General features: G+C 45.1%; 1 protein-coding gene across 1 annotated transcript; it reads left to right on the plus strand.

The window, feature by feature from the left end:
* The first annotated feature begins 6,870 nt into the window (after window positions 1-6,870).
* On the plus strand, window positions 6,871-13,773 carry YIPF5 (Yip1 domain family member 5). The gene is made up of 6 exons (XM_064671660.1): window positions 6,871-7,022; window positions 7,272-7,380; window positions 8,568-8,740; window positions 10,022-10,167; window positions 11,711-11,892; window positions 12,721-13,773. Exons 2-6 carry the CDS (start codon window positions 7,280-7,282, stop codon window positions 12,881-12,883), a joined length of 765 nt encoding a protein of 254 aa, XP_064527730.1. The 5' UTR covers window positions 6,871-7,022; window positions 7,272-7,279; the 3' UTR covers window positions 12,884-13,773.
* Window positions 13,774-15,737: the final 1,964 nt, after the last annotated feature.

Consider the following 15,737-nt stretch of genomic DNA (forward strand, 5'->3'; position numbering starts at 1 on the left):
CGGGGGAAGGAGCCCGGCACGGTGCCGAAACGCAGCGGTGGAGTTGCGGGAGCGGCTTTCGAAGCGCGGCCACAGCGCCGGGGGGACAGGGGGCACAACCCTGTGCCAACACGCACCGGTCCTGGGCAAAAATACGCTAGTCAGAATGATAACCGTGTGAGAAAATAAAGCCTTTTACTCAAACGTGGACCAAAAGCTCTAGAGTGAAATCTCTGTGGGATGGAGTCACTGTGCGCAGATACATTTCGCTGAGATACTTCAATGAGATTCTTTTGAAAACATGGCAGTAATTTAAAACAAAATAGTCAAAAAGTACTATTTTCAAGGCTAAGGCAGGAAATCATTATTTGTGTACTTACAGACTATTCAAATTAAATCTGAGAGCTGAACAGTTAATCAAATTCTTGATTTTTACCTTAATTCATTAATTCTGAAACAACTGCTGTGCTCCTGAACCAAGGGTCTGTCTCTCACTTCAGGATCTGATTCCTGATTTTCAAACCAGCAGAGTCTGGTGCTGCTACAGAGAGTCCTCGTTGTGGCTCAGAGAAAAGCCCACGTCCTGTGCCCCTGCCCTCTGCAGAGCAGCTGAAGCAATACAGGTCAAGGGCTTCATAACCCTTGCACAGAGGATTTAAAGGTGGGATGTGAGATCATGTTCACTTAAATGTCTTCATTACTTTTTTAAGAGCCTTGATGCAGCCAGTGCAGCCAGGATTTAACATGTGCATGACCAGCCAGAGCAAACAGCAGCTCCCTTCGGGAACTGAGTCCACCAGTGCTGCCCCTGTTCAAAGCAGGGAGTATTGCATCACCTTTCCCAAGTATTTTGGTTGTCCATGCTAATTAATATGCTGTAATCATATTAAAATCCATTTTCATAAGGCAGTAGTGCCATATTGGCGGGGCTTGAAGAATCAATTCCCTCTCCCCAGTAAAAACTAATGGTGTTCAAAGTAGCACAGAAACGTTTGTGATCTCACTGTGATTAAGATCCAAACCTCCAAGGCTGGGGTTAAAGATCACCTGTGTGGATGCTTTGAGGGCCAAGACAACACAGTGAGTCTGATGTGCAGGTGCTCAGTGAACAGTGGGTGACAAGAGTCTTATAAAAACCTGTGATTCCTGACAAGATCCGTGAAGCATTCCGGCAAGGATTCCATGTGATTAGCCAATACAGAGAGCTCTAAGCTCTATGTCTTTTTGAAACATTATCATCAGAATTGCCCTTTGAAAAGAACAAAAACCTTAGAATTTTAATCACAACAGCTTTAGAAATGCATCTGCACTTTTCAAATAATAATGAAAGCAATTCAGCATCTGCTTTTATTTCTTTACATGGGATGTTCCAATCATTTCACTGTAACACAATTTCCTTTGATGAAATGACTTCAGTCATAAAAGCATCACGTAAGGCTCCCCAGCCAAATACAAGCCATTGGCCAAATCCATCAAAATGCAGCCCGAGAGAGTGAAACTTTAAAATCTGGGCCAAATACATGGTGATGACCTAAATGTAAAATATGTGTCAGGACCATGCCAAGGAGCAGCTCAGTTCTGATGGAAAGAAAAACAGCATCCATCAAAGCGGGGAGGATAGAGCACGTCTCACTTCTAACAAATGTCTTTATAACCTTCAGCACAGCCAGGGGAAAATTTAGCCTGAGCTTAAAGTGTACGTTCCAAAAGTCCCAGCAGAGCTATGCTTAAACCTGATCTATGAGTGATGTGACATCATTCACAGGTTTGAGGTCATTCCTTATGACAAAGTGCTAAATTAGCATTTCAGGAAAACATGGGACAACCGACTTCATTGAATTTGGTGGGTGCTAAAAAAAGGTGTCTGAAAAGAAGCAGCAATGAGTGCTAGAAAGGAAGGGCAGTGTTCAGCTGGGCTGTAGTGGCAGTGGAGTGTGTACGCATCACCTCCACACATCTCCAGTGTGAACACACAAGCTGGAAATTCAAATCAAGTCACCCACATGTAATGAGAAACATCAGAGTTGTTTATCAGCAACAAACACTATGCAGTGCTTTGAGGTGCTCAGTGAAGAAACAACTGAAAGTAGCAGAAACTGAATGAGTAATTCTGGGGGAAAAAAAAATCTAAGTTGGATTTTGGACAGCAGATTTCAGCTAAAAAGCCACGTGAGAATTTTCATCACTCTGGGTGGTTTTTACACACAATAGTTTAAATAAAAAAGGAAGAAAGAAGAACAGTACTTCCAGTTCTAGGTCTGTGCTTTGATTCAGGGACAACTTCAAGGTGCCACCTAAGGATCCTTCAGCCCTGTTCCCTGTAATGTTCTCTGCTCCTCAGTAGGCTTGTGTCTAAGTACTGAGCCAAGGCGACATTTCCGAGGGCAGAACTCCAGGCAGCCAGAGGGAAGATGGCAGTTTCTGAGAAGGATGGCATGGTAAAGGACAAGGAAATGTCTGGATTGGGCTTATTGTGAGGGCCAGTGGTTTTCCCGAGAGGCAGAAACCACTTCCTGCGCTAGTGCTCCCAGACAAGACTGCCAATCCGACCTCAATCCATGGCAAAGGACAGAGCCTGGTAGGAGTCAATTCCAGGCTCCTGCAAAGTTGCAGACACCTCTCTAAAAGGTGTGTATGCTTTCCATCACTCAGGCAGCTCCACAGATTGAGCTCCCAAGAAAAGAGCAGGTAAGAACAAGTACGGTACAAGCTAAAATAAGAGATTATCCCCTGCTCCAGCAGTGTGAATTACACACAGTGAAAGTCTCATCTGCTGAAATCCAGCAGTATGTGGGAATGGGAAGCCCTCACAAATCTTTCACTTTGAAGAAAAAGCATAAAGTAACACTAAATGGCAGAGTCTCCCTGAGAAAGGATCTTCCAGCAAAGAGCATGAGTGCCTTGAAGCCGGGTTTATTCACAAATGCAGAGTAAAGCATTACACAGTTTTGCCCTTGATCTTTTATTCATAACTCATGTGTATAATGTATTTTCATCAAAAACAGGCAAAGGGGAAGAGCAGCTTTCCCAGATGCTCTGGACGTGAGCACAGGCACGGTGCAAGCCAGATGATTCAAACACAGACATGAGACAACATTTCTTCCCACCATGTAACACACAGGGGGGGTCACAGCTTCTGCAGATGAAACCATTCGATTCTTCTGGCAAACACCAAACCCACAGCACAAGGACAACATAAGGTTGGAGGTTTACAAAAACTGACATTAAGGGGCTATCATGTTCCACTGATTTTGATATCAATCATTGTACATCAAACAACATTTTGGAAAAGAGTTGATATACCCAGTGCTGATAACTTCTTTGGAATTCCACGGCCACTGTTCAACAAAGCAACATGCTACACAAACAACTCTAACACTGTAAGAGATCCAGCATGTACAGGTAGTCCTTATGGACTCACATCAACAACCAAGGACTAAAATCAAATAAAAATCGCTCTTTTCAGTCCCCCCTCTGCAAGGAACTTTCTTTCTCCCTTACAAGTTCTGCCATAGCAAGGCCTATTTCAGCAGACTTCTTCTTCCTCTCCCTTTTTCCATCCCCCCATACTTCCAAAGTTCTTTGAATAATCCTTTTATTCTCAGTCTGGTTCAAATTATCCCGTCATTAATACCAGTGTATTTAAAGTGTATTTTTTAATGTTACAGCTAAAACAAAGTTTGGTCTTCACTGGGTAGCATGATGATGATAATGATAATGATAACAATTATGATGTTGATAATAATGATGATGACAATGATAATGATGATCATAATAATACTAGCAATGATGTGTAACCCATGCACTAAGTTTATGAATATCTTCACTTTTCTCATCTTGGAGTCATTTCAAGGCCTCTTGCAAAACCAGACTCTCTGTTCAGAGAGTGTTCCAAGCCAGGCTGGACAGAGCTTGGAGCAATCTGGTCTACTGGAAGGTGTCCCTGCCCATGGTAGGGGGCGAAACTCTGTGAGGCTTAAGGTCCCTTCCAACCCAAACCTTTCTGGGATTCTGTGATTCTACAGCCACCAGTGCAGCTTGTGCTGGTGCCTCAGGGAAGGGACAGTGTTTGGTATTTGGTGCTGCACCAGGCTATAGTTCCAGGTTGTAGCTCCAGGCTCAGTGATCCAGGCAATCCATGTACTGCCCTTCTCAAGTCATGCAGGAAGGAGCAGCTGTGCAGCTGCAGTGTCTGCCCTCCCCTTGAACCCACAGCCTGTATGAGAGCACACACTGCTCCAGAGGGTGTGAATTCATCCTGCACAGCTGAAGCAGATGATGCCCTACAGCAATGGTGAGGTGCCTGGTGCACAGAGAACTAATTAATGAAAGCTCGACCTAAGCTGTCAGTAAATTCTAATAATCTAAGCAATCCCAAACAGATTTCTAGCCAGAGAGCGTTTCCCCAGCAGATCACAATTACACAGCCCAGTGCCTGGGATTTGGGTCTCATTTCACTGCCCAGTGAACTGCAACAAGTCACACAGCTCAGCGAAGTGGCACTAAGGCACCACCATCAGATGCAGCCCACACACTGTACGGTCTTCCATGAAAGCTGGGCTCTTCTCAGCCTTCAAACACTAATTTTCCTAAAGCATAGATTTGCAAGAAGCAGCTTATACCACAGTTACTGATCTCTGTTATCCATGGTTGCAATTCCCCCACCGTTATTCCATTCAGCTCTACAAACTGACATATTTCCCGGGAGCCTGTTTTTGGGAGATATCGTGGACGCTGCACCGCAAGATACGCTTTGCGGGAGAGGCTTGTAACAGGGCTGTAATTTAAATACAGTAATCTCACTAGCAGAAGATTACATATAGGAGTTTGTAACACAGTAACTGTAATCATTTCCTGAGTCAAAATGAATTTTTAAAAAAAGAAAAATGTAGACACACTTCAAACCAGGGGCTCGGCTTGTGGAAGCTCGTGTGCCCAGCAGGCAAGTGAGAGGTCAGGGGACATCAAGCATGGGACTAAACCGTTTATGTGTGCACAGCTGGTGTGTTTCTGAACCTCATCACCACCTACCTGTTCAGTGACAATGATAAAGTAGCAATCAAAACTCATTTCATTTTGAAGTTTCAGCTAAACTTCCTTAGCTGGGGTTTTCCCTGAGTGTCCACCTCAAAGCCCACCCAAGCCAGCAAAGCATGGTCAGTCCTTCCTGCATTCAGCACTGGGACCCGAGAGAGTTAATAAAAACAATTTCTAATTAACAGTCCCAGTACAGCCTTTTTCCCTGGCCCTGCATGAAGAAAGGGAGCGAAAGGATGAAACTAGAGGGATAAACAATGAGTGACACTGGGTTGTGAAGCAAAGAAGCTTCTGCACATGAAAGTGTCTGCACAGTCCCAGTTATGTTTTTCTCAATTCTCCAGTATTCCCAGCTCCTGCAGCTCATTTGTGAAGAATGGGCTAACAGCTAATCTTTAATAAAGACAGGAAGATTCATGGCTCTAGAAAAGTTTTTGTGTGACCTCAGGAAAATATTTCTTGTGGACATATAAAAGGGTATGAAAGTCTAGTACTAAATAACAACAATTATTGACTTTTTGCTCAGCAGCACCATCAGCTCCTCCATTTCCCCAGCACCTTCAAGGCCACATAAACCCTCCCATCCATGCAGAGAGCAGGGCACAGACTGTTCTCTTTGGGAGATGAGACAGATCACAGGGAAAAGGCTAAATCTGCAGGCAAACTCATTTCATGTCACTAAGCTGTGGCCTTGAGGAGATAAACACACCTCAAATGAACATTATGCATAACAGTATCTCTAGGGCCAAGTCTACTCTTACTGATGCCCACAGGAATTCTGTCTCAATCATGGAAATGGCACTTCATCTCTGCTCTGCTCCATATTTATACAAGTGTTCACAACACCATTTTATTTAATGAATATTAGGGAAAAAAAATCCTTGAAAGAGATTTTTGACAAAAAATCACGTTTTTTACTCCATCCCATTCTGCTCTGTGCGACCAGAGTAAGACCTGCCAGCTGGGTTTCCCTGCACAGGGCAATACTGATAGAAGGATTTACAGTGACAATTAATTTTTTTTACATGTCCTTGGATCAATAAGAATGAAGAGCAATGAGTGGTAACACAGTGGCTCCTGGACTCTCCTCAGGTAAATCAGTATTTGGTGTTTACTTCACAGCTGGGAGATGTAGGGATGGACTCTTCTCCCAGGTAACAAGTGACAGGACAAGAGGACATAGTCTTTAACTGGACCAGGAGAGGTTCAGGTTGGCCCTCAGAAGGAATTTCTTCACGGAAAGGGTTGTCAGGCTTTGGAAGGGGCTGCCCAGGGAGGTGGTGGAGTCACAATCCCTGGAGGTGTTCAGGGAGTCACAATCCACGTGGCAGTGAGCGCTCTGGTCTGGTTGACAAGGCAGGGATCGGTCACAGCTTGGACTCTTGGTGGCCAGGGAGGTCATTTCCAACCTCAGCGATTCCGGGATTCTGGGATCCCACTCCGTGCCCAGCATCAGGCACTTCATTAAAGGGAGGTTCTAACTGCTGATGCTTTAGCGCCCAGTGAAACGTAGACACCACTTTATTCCTCGAGTGTATTTAAAGGGGAATGTTTCTCCTTTCTTTCGATTTGCGGCAAAACAACGACGAGAACTGACTGCGTTTCCCAGCCTCGGCTCTAACGATGCAGGCAGGGAATGCCTCCAGCTCCTCCTGCGCGGGGGCTCTGCCACCGCCGGCCTGCCACATCCCACAGCCCGGCGGGAGAAGCCGAGGCGTCCCACGGACCGGGCAGAAGGACACCGACACCCGTCCGTATCCCGGCCGCTCCCGCCGCGGCCACCCCGCGCCCTCCCGCCGCCATTGCCCCTCCGCCCCGCGGGGCGGGAGGCGGGGCCACGGCGGGGAGGGGCTGTGGGCGGGGCCAGTCAGTGGGCGGGGCCAGGGCCGTGGACGGGGCCCCGTGGTGCGCACGCGCGGAGCGGCCCGCCCTGTCCCGGAAGCGGTGTCGCGGCCGTGACACGTCGCAGGGGCCGCGGCGGGAGCGGGGCCGGGCCGGGGCCGCGGGTGCGTTCGGGACTCGACCGGACCGGGCTGGGCCGGGGGCACCACGGGGAGGAGACGGCACGGGGGCACCACGGGGGTGGGGGGGAGCGGCGGCCGAGGCGCTGGGGCAGCGCGCGGCCCGAGGGAGGGAGGGAGGGAGGGAGGGCTGGGGGCCGCGGCGGGGGCCGAGCGGCGGAGGAGGCAGCGGGCAGAGCGGGCCCGGCCCCGGCCTGGGGAGGGTTTTGGACCCGCCTCGCTGTTCCCTTGCAGAGGTGGCGATGTCCGGGTTCGACGGCTTCAACACCGAGTTCTTCCAGACCAGCTACAGCATCGAGGACCAGTCGCAGCCCTACGACTACAACGCGCGGCAGTACAGCAAGTAAGTCCTGCGTGTGCCTGTGCACCCCCGGCGCCCCTCGGCCTCGTAGGGTCATGGATGGGGTTGGTTGGAAGGGACATTAAAGTCACCCCTTTCCACACCCTGCCATGAGCAGAGACACCTTCCACTATCCCAGGTTGCTCCAAGCCCCATCCAGCCTGCCCTTGGACACTTCCAGGAATGGGGCAGACACAGCTTTTCTGGGAATTCCATCGCGTCCCCTCACCAACCTTCAGAGGGAAGAACTTCTTCTCAGTGTCCCATCTAACCCTGCTCTCTGTCAGTGGGAAGCCATTCCCCCTTGTCGTGTCACTCGGGGCCCTTGTCCAAAGTCCCTCTCCACCTCTCCTGTAGGCCCCCTTAGAATGCTTCTGGGACAGTCTGTGTATTTGGGAAAGGATTGGCATTTCAGCCAACTACTGTTCCTTGTAAATGAATTCCTGTTGCTCTGTTTGATGAAGAGCTTAACTCACAGTGTGTAAAAGGAGATATAAGTTTTGTGTTTAATTCTCTGCCTGCTACATTTTAAAGCAAGTACTAGAAGACTGAAAGAAAGGCTATATGAATAATCTTAATTATCTGAGTAACCTGCATCTCCTTGGGAAAAGAAATGGTGTTCTTCTGCAAGTCCTTCTGCACTTGGGGACTAAAAATTAGTGTCACGCAAATGAGCCAGCAATGTCATGGTGATTCCCAGGCTGCAGGAGGGAAGTGTGGTGGATGTTCCTGGGTCAGGGGAGATCCTGGGAGCCCTGTGTGAATATCCAGCCTTGGGCTGAGCGGTTTGGCCACTTCCCTATGATGGATGGAGCAGGTCAGTGCCTCTTTGTGACCTGAACAGGGTTACAGTGCTGAGACTGAGCTCTGCTAACACAAGGAGAGAAATGACAAGGAGTTCTAAATTTTTTTCTTTATATTTCCAGAGTTAAATATTTTGGAGATGTTTACTGAAACCTCTGTGGTCAGACTTGGGAATGATCAGTGGCCAGAATAACTTGGGAGTTTGTTTAGGGCAGAGGATGTATTTGATTGGGCTTTTTCATAAAGGATCTGAGTACAGAACCTGGGGCTTTTAAGAAAGAATGAGGGATTTGCTGTGGTTTATTTGCTGAAATAAGCTTTGCCTTAGCAGGAGGTGTCTCAAATGCAGCTCTGTGTGTGTCCTAACGACGTGTTGTGCTTTGCAGGCACTATGGAGGCTACGAGTACTCTCAGCAGGGTGGGTTTGTCCCTCCCGACATGATGCAGCAGCAGCAGCCCTACACGGGGCAGATCTACCAGCCAACACAGACCTACACTCCTACTTCAGCACAGTCTTTTTATGGAAGTAATTTTGAGGATGAGCCGCCACTGTTAGAAGGTATAACTTTATGTTATGGCCCAAATCCAAAACTATTCCTAGTTTGGGGATAAGTTGGTAGCATTGTGTGGATTCCCTGCTGCTGAAAGTGCTCAGTGGATTTGAAATTCTCATTGATTTTTTTTTTAACCTGTATTTTGGTATATGAAATACCTGGTTTTGTGTGAACTTTTGCACTTTTCAATTTCTGCTTTATTGCTTCACACCAGTTGCTCTGTGGCAGACTTAATCAATTAACTGGAAAACCTGACTGCATGAAAAAACCCTTTATAGTTCTGTTGTTGCAAATAATACTTATAACTGCCCAGTTTTGCTAAAATAAATGGCTTACAGGAACTTACAGTTTATTCTTGGTTAGAACTGGAATGTTTCATTGCCAGCAAGGAATGCTAAACACTGCAGAAATGCCTGTGCAGAATACAGCCTGTGCAGAGTACCAGAGCGGATGTTCATTTACTGACTGGATTGATGAAATCAGTTTCCAGCTTATATCCATTATTTTTCAGTTCCAAACAACTGAATAAACCCTTATTGTTGCTGGGTAGAGAGGCAGGTGTCTGTCACACCTGCCACCTGTACCCAGTCACGATACCTTCCACCCTCTGGGCTTATTTTAAGTTATTTTTTTAATTTTAATTTATTTTTTATTAATATTCAAATTAGTATTTGACTTACATAGATGCTTCCCAGAACAGTGGGCAAGATGTAACTGCATCTTAACTCGGGTTTGAGGCACAGCTCTGGGCAGACTGGAGGGAGGGAGACTGGAAATCAAACCCAGCTGGAGGGAGCTGGGGAACTCCTTGTCACTAGACACTGCTCCAAGGGGTGAGGGGTTTTTAGTGGGCTCACTGGCTGGTGTGTGAAAGGGAAATCCCTCAGGGATAATTAACTGTAGAGAAGCTCCTTTGAATTAGAAATCCTTGAGGCAGCAGTTGTTGGACACCTGGGGAAGCTGCATGGTCTGTGCTGATACCTTTGATGCACCTGCTTTTGGTGCACAACAGGGAACTAGGCTGAAGGAACCTCTAGGCTGCCCCAAAACACTGTTTATGTTCTTACCTGGTCCTTCAGAAACCACCTGGGCACTTCCCAGCGTTTGAGACCAGGAATGTGTGAAGGCAACACAAGGAAAGATGGGATCAGTCAATTCTCTGCTCCCCATCGGGTGGCTCTGGACACGTAAAAGAGGAGAGGCAGGAAAAACTTAAGAGTCGAGCAAATGGGGGTGACAGAAAGGGGAGGAGTGAAATCAGTGTGCATCATTCTTTTCATTTGTAGAACTGGGGATCAATTTTGACCACATCTGGCAGAAGACACTGACGGTGCTGCACCCCCTGAAAGTGGCCGACGGGAGCATCATGAACGAGACGGATTTGGCCGGACCCATGGTCTTCTGCCTGGCTTTTGGAGCCACGTTACTGCTGGTGAGACACTGCCTGCAAAACGTGGCTGTTTGTGCATTAATGTTCTTGGAAACACTGGGAAAAGAGCCACGTTACCTGTGGGTTTATTGGAAGTGACTTCTTGGCATGGAGGACAAAAAAGCACATCCTGGCCAAGGATTTCTTAGAGCATCCTGAGTTGGAAAGGACCCCCAAAGGTCATCAAAGTCTGACTCCTGGCCCTGCACAGGACAATAATTTGTAGCTATATGGAAGAGGCACTGGGGCCTCACACACCAATAGAATCAATAAGTCCTGGCATGTGAGGTGTGACTTTCAGTGTCAAGTCACTTCTGAAACAAACCTGCTTTCACATTCATTTATTCTGCTTAATAGGTCAGTTAGTGGTGAGGCCTGGTGGGTTTTTTTAATTGAGCTTAATTGGAATAAGATTGTGCTTTAATGCCTCACAAGTGTCAATGATGAGATGACAGAGTAGCAGCAAACAGTGTTCCTTGGCATTGAAAGCTTCAGGGTTTTTAATCAGTTTTTATCTTTGAATGCCTCAAGGCACTGCTTTTCATTTCTGCCTAAATCTTCACGTTGCTGTGACAGTTAGAACACGTTTTGGTACCGAGGGGACTTCAAACCTACTTCAATAAGTAACCTTTATTTATGGAAACTAGGCCAGTCAAATTAATGAACGTGTTTATAACAGATATGTTTGAAATTTCTTTCCCTAAGAAATTGTTGGTTTCTCCTGTGTGCTTTCTTAAAAAAATCCATGGAATGAAGTGAAAGGAAGTGAGCTGAGCATGGCACAGGTCGCAGAAAGTGTGATTGTTTCCTGCAGTGCTTGAGGAAGAGGAGAGTGGGATTTTAAGTACCTTTAGGGGGGACACCCTGGAAGCTGCACCCTGGATGCTACCTGGCCCCATGTCCTTTTGGGTGTACCTTGGGGCAGGGAACCATCAATTTTGGCCTAGGAAAGCCAGGTGATGAAATAAGATACACTGAAATAATCTGGATGTGCTTTCTGCATGCTTGTTATCAAGCAAACTTTGATTTTTGACTTTTTAAAATCTGAGTTAATCCTGAGTTCATACTCAGTCTTTGCAGCTCAGCTTCAACTGTTCCTGGGAATTATAATTTACCTTGTGCCATAACTTTGTGCAGTCTGTCACAAATTAAAGGACTTCAGCTCTGGATTTGTTAAAAAGTTCCTCAATTACAGTTTGTCGGTCTTTATGTACTTGTTCTGTAAAGATTATTATTGCAAGTAATCAGTCTGCACGAGCAGTTATTGATTAAACCTGAAGAGTTCATAGGCTGAGATCAGAGAATAACAGTCTGATAAAAATCTGTTCATTAAGATCCGCAGAGTCAGGAGAAATTCCAGCCTCCTGGGTGGCTGGAGTGTGCAGGTGCCCTGGGGCTCAGGTGGGGGAGCAACTGCCTGTGGGATGTGAGGGTGGGGGTAAAGGGGAATGAAGATACCTGTAACCATCCCTTCCTTATCCCTGTGGAGGTGGATAGATTTTTATCCCTCCCATAACTAGCACACATCCCTCTGCTTGGCTTCCAGGCTGGGAAAATCCAGTTCGGTTACGTGTACGGGATCAGTGCAATCGGCTGTGTGGGGATGTTTTGCCTCCTGAACCTGATGAGCATGACTGGGGTCTCCTTTGGCTGCGTGGCCAGTGTCCTGGGATACTGCCTGCTTCCCATGATCCTGCTCTCCTCTTTTGCAATTGTATTTTCACTACAGTAAGTACTTATACTCTATAATTTGATAAAAGATTCCTCTCCCGAGATGATGAAGGAAGTTATTGAAAGGAATTCTCATATGCAGTGATAAAGCTTTGTATAATTTGAATATGACAGGTTTTTTTAGTAAATGTAAAAGCATAATCATCAACAGTTTTCAGGTATTTACTGGGGGAAAGGTGAGTGAATACTGGTTTTATCTCAAAGTCAAGTGACAGCTTTTAAATAAATAGACTCCAAGAAAAATCTCAGGTTTGTTTTCAGCCAGCTCTGAATCTGATCTCAGTACCTGTAAAATCTAAAAGTAAATATTATTTAAGATGCAAATTAGAATTTTACAAACAGAAGAAAATGAGTGTGGTTCCTCATAACTATGAAATTAGGGACTGAAAAGAAACAGTTACCACAATTAGTCCACTCACTGCTTTTATGTTTCAGATGCACAGAGTTAATTTTGAGGGAGTCTTATGCTGTTGTAGTTGACTAATACTGTTCTGGAGTTTCAGAATCACAGACTGGTTTGGGTTGGAAGGGACCTTAAAGCTCATCCAGTTCCACCCCCCTGCCATGGGTGGGGACACCTTCCACTATCCCAGGTTGCTCCAAGCCCTGTCCAGCTTGGCTTTGGACACTTCCAGGGATGGACAGTCCACAACCTCTCAGGGCAACCCGTACCAGTGCTTTTAATGGGTCTATTTCATTTAATGTCAAACATAAAAGCTAAAATTCATCATAGAATCTGTACAAGGTGTCAGATGAGTCCAGGTGTGACTCCTGTTAAGTGTGTATACACATGGCTTACATGAATTCTTTTTTTCACCTTTCCAGGGGGATGATGGGGATTATTCTCACGGCTGGAATTATTGGCTGGTGCAGCTTTTCTGCTTCCAAGATCTTTATCTCTGCCTTAGCCATGGAAGGACAGCAGCTCCTCGTAGCCTATCCCTGCGCTTTGCTGTACGGAGTCTTCGCCCTCATTTCAGTGTTTTGAACAGACTGTCCAAACTGGGGGACTCTGGTGGGCCAAAAGGAAAATCCCAACTTGGAACTTGGAATTGGACCAGAAACAGCTGCAAACAACTGTCTTGTGTTGCTATCATGAAACTTAGACCAGTTCGAATCACCTGGAACAATGGAAAAATGTCTCGTGTTCACTTTTTTAGGACTTTGAATACTGTTTTCAATGACCTGGGGTGCCCAGAGCTTTAATACGTGTTCATGCTTATCAAGTTCCTGTGATTTCTTTCCCATTCCTAGATCTTTAGAAAAAGTAACTTTTGGTCGTTTATTTGAGGGTTGTGATTTTTGTTTGTTTGTTTTGTTTTGTTTTTTAGGGGAGGGAGAAGGGTTACAAAGGTTATAAATTGGTAGATTTTTATCCAAAACTGTTAATGGATTTGGGGTACTCTGTATAAATCTGCAGTAATGAGGAACCTGTTTCCTGACCCCTCTTACCAAAAACAAAATGCACAAATGAACAAAAGGAATTAGACTATTTCCTATATCTTAACCAATATACTCTTAAGCTCTTTGGTCTCAATTATTTGTTCATTTGCTGTGAGAGTATTTCAGGATTTAAGATACTTAAATTATGAGTTAGAAAACAGATGCTTAAAAGTGAAAGGGATCTGTAATTCTGTCACACTTGAAACATGACCACATTTGGGTGTCTGAGTAGCTTTATGTTAACATGGATTTCTGAAGAGGACTTCGACAGAGGTTCTTTCCTTCATGGTGCACATACTGGTAGATGAAGAGGAATCTCTTTTGCAGTACTTCCAAGGAAAACACCATTTTGAAAACGTTAATGCTTGTCAGTATTGTAGTTACTGTAAAATAATTTAAGGCATATTGATTAAATTTTCCTTAAATTTTGAAAAAGGTCTTTTATCTTCCTAATCTTTCTTTTTTAATGTTCAGTTACTAAAATAGAAACTTCCATATCGAAGCAAAATCACAATTAAAATTGAATTCCATGAGTGGATTTGGTATTTGCTTCAGTCACAAATAGTTAATGAGACATATAACCTGGTTTGCAGTGTTAATCACAAGAATTCTTACAAGTGTGAGAAGTGGGAAAGTAGAAGTGGTTGTTCTTCACAAAAGCACTTGATAATTTGTAAAATAACCAGGAGCAGGCTACAGACACGTTTTATTTTTATACAGGGGAGGTTACTTACATACGTAATAATTCCATGCCCCCAACCTGGAAATGAAAAAGCTCTGGCAAAGTGCTGGATTACAACTCCCATTATTTCAGCAATTTAACCTGAGGGATTTAATGTCACTGCAATGATTCAGGTGTCACTCTGGTGTCCCTTTGTCCTACCCATGGAATGAGCTATTCCAGAGTTGAATCAGCTCAGCTGTGTTCTGTTATCACTTTCTGGTAAGACTCCACTTGGAATCCATCTTCAGGGGAAGCTTTCATCCCAGTGACAAAGGAATGAATCATTCCAAAGGCTCAGCACACACTTCTGTTTGTTTTCCCTTAGTTCTGTACATTCTCCTTGAAATATCTTCCTAGTGCCACTGGAAGTTACTGCCCAGGTCCTTTGCTGGCCAGAGGCAGCTTCTGCTCATGTCTCTGGAAGCTGTGGGAAGTGTCTCTTGAGTGTTAAGCCTTCAAGGACGCCACACTGATGCACAAACCATTTTGACTTCATTGTGTGCTGAAACAGGCTGGGACAGTGAATTTTGAAGCTCACAGGCACACAAAACCCTGCAATTGCCTTCCAGAAATGAACTCAAGAGCCCGGACGATTTTCTCCTTTGATATGCTGTTACGAATTACCATCCTAAATAAATGTGGTGAGTGGATTTTATTGAGCAAAATGTTTTACTCTGTAGTTCTGATGACTCTGGGACAGATCTCCCCTGCCCCAGGGCACCAAGTTCTTTTAGTCAAGAACACGATGGAGCACCATGTCCTGTGTCTGTGCAAATAAACTGCAGTGATTACTAATGAGAACTAATTAAATACACAGTGACTCTAGTACATAGAAAAGCTCCCATACTTTGAGCACATCAGGTTCTAATATTCCAGTATTTATTTTGAGAAGCAGCTAATTCAGCTTACCCTGCATATTCCAGTGGGTCTTGAAGCTTGCAGTGATTACATAGATACCTTCCAGGGTGATCACCTGATTGTTGAACTGTTAGAAATAATATCTTCTTTCACCACAGAACAAGCAAGATTCAGTGCGCAGGAAAAAAATAAAATTATCTTCTCTCAGTGTAGCCCTGGCAATGCAGCTGCTGGGTTTGGAGAGACCACAGGAGAAGGGCTTTATTTAGATTTAGATGCTCACAGTGAGCAGTGGAGGATACTGCATGTTCTACTCCAGCAGTGGGAGTTTTCAGGAGTGTTTTGTGTTCCTCAGCACAGAATTTAGCAGTGGGTTTCTAAGTGGTCTCTTGGGGGCAGAGAGGCACATTTGGAACAGAAGGTCCAACACTTGAATTCATGGAGGACTTGAAAAAAGCACAGTGTTATGTCTAGACTGGTTGTATTAAATACCCCACATTTCTGGTACATTAATTAATGTGATTGCATTGACTGCTTATTGCCTTTCCAAAATCAATCCCATTGATTCTCTGTAATGAAGTTTTGTCCTAGTTCTTGCTTCAATTTTAGTTACATTTCAGATGATTAAATCTTCCCATCCTATAGAATGTCAAGATTGGATACTGTAGCTCTGTGCTCCCACATCTGCCTTTCATAGTAGGACTTTTTTTTTTTTTTATTTTCCAAATCTGAACTCGCCCACAACTGTTCTTGTCAGGATTGTCACCTGGTTTTCAGGTGAAATACCAGCGTCACTTCTTCCACTCTGTATTGTCTC

The sequence above is a fragment of the Pseudopipra pipra genome, chromosome 15 (genome assembly GCF_036250125.1).
Source record: "Pseudopipra pipra isolate bDixPip1 chromosome 15, bDixPip1.hap1, whole genome shotgun sequence".
NCBI classification, from domain to species: Eukaryota; Metazoa; Chordata; class Aves; order Passeriformes; family Pipridae; genus Pseudopipra; species Pseudopipra pipra.

Bases quoted from the DNA above. Each gene is read 5' to 3' on its own strand.
- YIPF5 (XM_064671660.1), top strand. From the start codon at position 7,280: ATGTCCGGGTTCGACGGCTTCAACACCGAGTTCTTCCAGACCAGCTAC. The intron at 7,381-8,567 runs GTAAGTCCTGCG...TGTGCTTTGCAG, and splicing joins AACGCGCGGCAGTACAGCAA to GCACTATGGAGGCTACGAGT. The intron at 11,893-12,720 runs GTAAGTACTTAT...TCACCTTTCCAG, and splicing joins GCAATTGTATTTTCACTACA to GGGGATGATGGGGATTATTC.